Here is a 5,494-nt window from a genome sequence, read left to right as displayed (position 1 = left end):
TAAAATCAATTAACAAGTTTCTTTTTAATTAATTTTTTTTAAAAGTGTCTAAAAACTTTAATTGTTTATAATAACAAAAAAAAATTTTCTGGCAAATCCTTTGATATACTGTTTTTTAAATAAAACACTACAGAAAAAACAACATTTTGGCGAAAAATAAATTTTTTGAATTTTAGGTGGCACGTTTTAAAAATTCTTACTCTCTTAACAAATCTTAATTTATCAAAAGCTTACACAAATTGTTATTACTAAGAATTTTTAAAATTTCAAAGTTGCATTAGACAGAACAACCTTTATTTATTCAAATAAATTCACGACAGAAAAATTTAGTAAATAATTTGAAAAGATATGAATTATAATTTTTTTTAACTGGTTAATATAAAAATTTCCACCGAATTATGTTGAATAGAATTTTAGAAAAATTATAAATTTTGTTTAACAGAAATAATGCAAAATGATGATTTAGTGAACTAGATAGTTTGTATAATAATAAAATTAATAAACAATAAATTTTGGTCGCTTTTGTAATGAATTTTAGTCCGCACACATTAGGTCAATTTGACATTGACGAATATTTGTCATATTCGACCACACCCGATCTCCATAAATCCAAAAATGAAATAAAATTTTTTATTTTTTTTCGAACGAGAATTTATATGTTTAAAATACGTAAAACAATTTTAATTTTAAATCAACATATAAGTGGTCTTCAACAACTTCTGAACGCTAAAAAGGAAATAGGAAATATTTCTTTTATTAAACAATGTATTTCATTATTACAAAGTATTTTTAAGAATAATTTTAACGCCGTCTAGCTGTCATTAAAATTTCTGCTATAGAGTCTCGTTTATCTGTAGCAACAATATCTTGCTCATCATTTCTTATATTTACTTCTTCGATTTCTTCGTTTTCAATAGTAGACAGTTCGCCTAATATTTCTTCGTTGGTATCGTCTGCCAATTCTAGACATATGTTATGGAGTACACAACAAGCAACGATAATTAGAGCCCCATATTTTACATTTTGAATGTAAAGGTATTTTAATCTGCGACAGCAGCCTTTCAGCAAACCAAATGCCCGTTCTATGACAACTCGATGGCGTGAAAGGATTTTATTAAAATTTCTTTGTGTCGCTGTCATAAATCCACGGTCTTTATATGGTGTAATCAAAAATTGTTTTATGCTGTAGGCTGAATCGCCGAGAATGTGAGACCCGCTTGGACAAAATTCAGAAACATTTTCTTCTAATTCCTCTTTTATGTCACTCATGCTCCATACGCGGGTATCGTTTACGCTGCCACATATTCCGGCAAACACGTCGATGAATCGCAGCTGAGCATCACAAATGCCTTGCAAATTCAGTGAATAGAAGCCCTTGCGATTCACGTAGCTATTACCATCCACTGAAGGAGCACTTATTTTTATGTGACATCCGTCGACTGCTCCAATAACATTAGGAAAACCTCCTATTTCAAAAAGTTGCTCTTGGACTCTTGTTAATTCGCGTCCTCGAGGCCTCCTTATATACTCTCCAGATTTGCTCTTTAGTGCTTCGGCAACTTTAATTGTACATCTCAAAGCTGTATTTTTGGAGACTCCAAAACGATCTGCTATTGACCTATTTCATAAAAAATAAGCAATTTTATGCAAACTTATGCAATAAAAAAATTAGATATTAAGGGACGTTGTCTTATTATATTACCTCTTTGACTTGGAATTTGGTGATCTTGAGAGAATCAGAATTTTTGTTTTGTTTATGTTGACGACCAAACTGTTCTCCTTACAATAGGTGTACAAAGCATTCAACTTCTTGCTCACCTGAAGGGGTGAATCCGACAACAAAACATAGTCGCCAGGATATCCGAAAACTACCATTTCAGTTGCATTATTAATGACCAAACCCCTACACTCTAGATCCATGAGATACCCATCTAAGTCCGAAATGAATAACAAAAATAAATACGGGCTTAATACCTTGCCCTGCAATACGCCTCTCGACACCCGCACGTACTCAGTACAACCCTCACCAGTTCTAATACACGTGTATGCATAAGAATAAAAGCTCCTGACAATATTAATCATTTTTGAACTTAATCAAAACTTGTGTAGTTTATTCCAAAGTAGCTTGTGAGACACAGATGGAAAAGCTCCCTTATGTCCAAGAAAATGGCATAGACCGAAGCATTCGGTTTGCTTAAATGAAACTGAATCGATGCATTCAAGACAAAGAGGTTATCAAGGCAACTTCTACCCTTCCGGAAACCTGCTTTAGATCCTGGAATTAGGTCAAATTCAGAAGCCCAAGCCACAAGCCGAGAACACAGGATTTGAGTAAAAATGTTAGCCACATTATGTACAAGTAAAATAGGCCTGTAGCAATCGGGGTCGTCCATTGAACTCTTCCGCTTATAGAGCATAGAAATCACAAGCCTACTCCAGTCTTTAGGAACCGATTCAGTAGAGAGAATATTGTTAAATAGGTGCAACATAAATAAAAGCCAGTTTTGTGGAAGGTTTTTGTAGAAAGCATTGCCAATTTCGTCAACACCGGGAGCCTTTTTATTCTTACAACGAGCAAGACTTGCCGAAAGTTTGTCAAACGTAATACTTCCATCGAAAATAGGGTGTAAAATATTGAGAAAATTCTTATCTATGGTTCCATTTGTGACTATCATATGGTAACTAATTTCAAGATAATTCAACCAAGTAGGCAAGTCCACACACATAGATAAGGCACACACATAGAACGTGTCCTGAAAGAATTTATTATCGACCAGAACTGAGACGATTGGGTGCAGTTTGCTAACCTTGACAGTAAATCTTTTTTGTAATTGTTCTTTTTAAAATTAACCGTCTCCTTCAGGGCACGTTTCTCCCTCAACAAAGTATCTTTACTTTCAAGAGAGAACGTATCCATTTTTGCAGCCCTTATAGCTTGCCTAACACGCCCTCTAGCATCCCTAAAGTCTGAATCGAACCAGGGCTTACGTTTAAAATTACACGAATTATAAAATTTTTCGACATTCGAAGCTCCTTAGCAACACAAGTAATATTATTTGTTAGGGTAAAATTTAAATGGTTTACATCATTACACAGCCACACAAAATATAAAAGTACCCTGGCCGAGGAATAAGACCACGCTTCCCTTATGTATTTTGTTGCGCTGAACACGAATCTGAAGTCCGTTTTGCTCCATCACGTCAGGATTTTGACATAACCTCAAAAAACAGCGGATTTTAAAAGACAGGAGAACTTTTTTAAATAACGACAGATTTGCTTGAATATTATTACGCGGAGGTTTGTGGGGTCGCTGATTACGAACTTAACGTCAGATTTATAAAATTCTAAATAGCGGATCCAATATGGCGGACGAATAAGAAGCAAGAGAGAAACTCAGAGGAGTTAAATTGTTAATTGTCGAGTCGAGTCAGAGTTAAAAGTTTATTAATTATCTTAAAATTAATTGGCGCCTGACGGCGATATTTATTCATTTAATTCTCATTATTATTGTTGTTGAAAGCTTCGGATTTTGCCTGACGTATGCAGAAATTTAACTTAAAATAAAATTTTAAAATCATACGTCACAAATTTTACAAAATTTCTATTAAGACGATAATTTTTTTTTAAATTTATTTACATACTATATTTGAATCAGTGACTGAGTTTTTACAATTAAATTAATTATTTTTAACTAATTCAAATTTAGAGAACAGTATAAATATCTATAAAAATTAAAATAAAAAGCGATTTTTTAAAAACAAATTAAAATAATAAAACTTTTTTTAATTTGGTTTAAAAATTCCCGGATTGGCATAAAATTCCTGGCTTATTCCCGGTTATAGTAGAAACCCTGTTTTTTATTTAATTACATTACTTAACATTTTAATTTATTAAAATTAATTTTGATATTATAAAAATTTAAAAATGTACACTCAAAAAACGATTTATTTAAATCAAACCTATTTCGTACAAATGTACTCCTAATACTAAGGTGACGATAAAGATCACAAAATGAAATAACTTAAAAAATAGGCGGATATTCCGTTGTTTGAGTGTCAATAGCTTTGAACGTAGCTTTGATTTTATAAAATATCAAATATAATAACAATTTAACGTTAATTAATTAATCAATAGTAAATCGAGAGTATTTGACATAATTATTTATATGCATAATTATAGCAAAAATATTAATATATCATAAATTATAAATCAATATTATGAGAAATAATTATTATGATTTTTTAAAAGTATTAATATATCATAAATTATAAACCAATATTATTAAACATAATTATTTATATGAATATAACAAAAATATTCATAAAATGAATCACTAACATAATCAACAAACATCATAATTAAAAATAGTATTCATAAAGATCTTATGGAAATTAAACTATCAATATTAAATGTTTTCATGAAAATATACAGGATAACATCATAGAGTGCTACTGTAGTTGAGGGGAAGGGAGAGCACACATAGAATTGCGAAAAGGAGTTACAGTTTATTCACTGTGGGCCCACCCAAAAGTAAAGTAAGAGTTGCTGTACGTTTCCGTGGGGGAATTTTGATAATTGTAGGCACACCACTGCGATACACCATCGTTCAATTCATTTCTCCTTCCTGTCGACGCAAAGTAAGTTGCTCTCTCACACTTCGAACTTCTTCTCTCTGCATCGTGGTCTTATCGTTTGTCATCGACAAATTTACTAATTCCTTAGACTGGATTGGGTCCCTCTTTGCAGCAACGAAGGTTCTCAGTACCGCCTGCCCCTTCTCCTCCGTGGAACATATGATTTTCACTGGTCTAGGTTTCTAAGGGACTTGCGCATATGAACCGATTCTGAAAATACGGCTACAATCAAGATCCGTTTCAGAGAGACTTTTCAACTTGTCGATGACAGTAGTTTTTAAATTATCAACTGATTCAACAGATTCTGAGGAATTATTGCTTGCAGTGTTGTTTTCCGGAAGACCAAACAATATTAGGTTTCGCTTTCTTTCGTTTCGATCTATAATTTCATTAATACATTTGTTGGTTTCAATTTTCGATTCAATTTTTTCAGAACAACTAATCTCACACCTTTCAAGTCTCCCCTTCACTGACACTAAACGATCTGAGAGGTTAGACACTCTACCTTCCATATTAATAAGTCTTGAGAGTGTGTCATCAAGTTTGGCATTAATATCAGCGAAATTCTCTGTCATAATGACACAATTTGCGGAAACAGTTTCTGTCAAATTCATTATGGCACTCATGACTGTATCTATACTCGAAGTTGATTGGGAATTCACTGATGAAGATGTTAAACCTGGTTTACAGCAAATCACAAAAGATCCTTTAGATAAAGTTGGTAACTGCATTGCGCAGCTGCGATGATAAGGCAGATTGCATCCCAAATGATTGACATTTTCGATTAATTACGTCATGAAAAACGTATTTGTTTGGTGTTTTTTTTCTCTGACGTCAAAGTACAATTTATTAGGAAGAAA

General features: G+C 32.5%; 1 protein-coding gene across 1 annotated transcript; it reads right to left on the bottom strand.

Annotated features, from left to right (window-relative positions):
• Positions 1 to 801: 801 nt before the first annotated feature.
• On the bottom strand, positions 802 to 5,209 carry LOC122506319 (putative nuclease HARBI1). The gene is made up of 4 exons (XM_043618434.1): positions 5,140 to 5,209; positions 4,855 to 5,013; positions 1,703 to 1,931; positions 802 to 1,618 (listed from the first exon to the last, which is right to left on the bottom strand). The coding sequence occupies exons 1-4, from the start codon at positions 5,207 to 5,209 to the stop codon at positions 802 to 804; spliced, it is 1,275 nt and encodes a 424-aa protein (XP_043474369.1).
• Positions 5,210 to 5,494: the final 285 nt, after the last annotated feature.

Source organism: Leptopilina heterotoma, unplaced genomic scaffold (assembly GCF_015476425.1).
Source record: "Leptopilina heterotoma isolate Lh14 unplaced genomic scaffold, ASM1547642v1 Lhet_407, whole genome shotgun sequence".
NCBI lineage: Eukaryota > Metazoa > Arthropoda > Insecta > Hymenoptera > Figitidae > Leptopilina > Leptopilina heterotoma.
The sequence above is the reverse complement of the archived record's forward strand: the minus strand, read 5'-3'. Positions and strand labels throughout refer to the sequence as shown.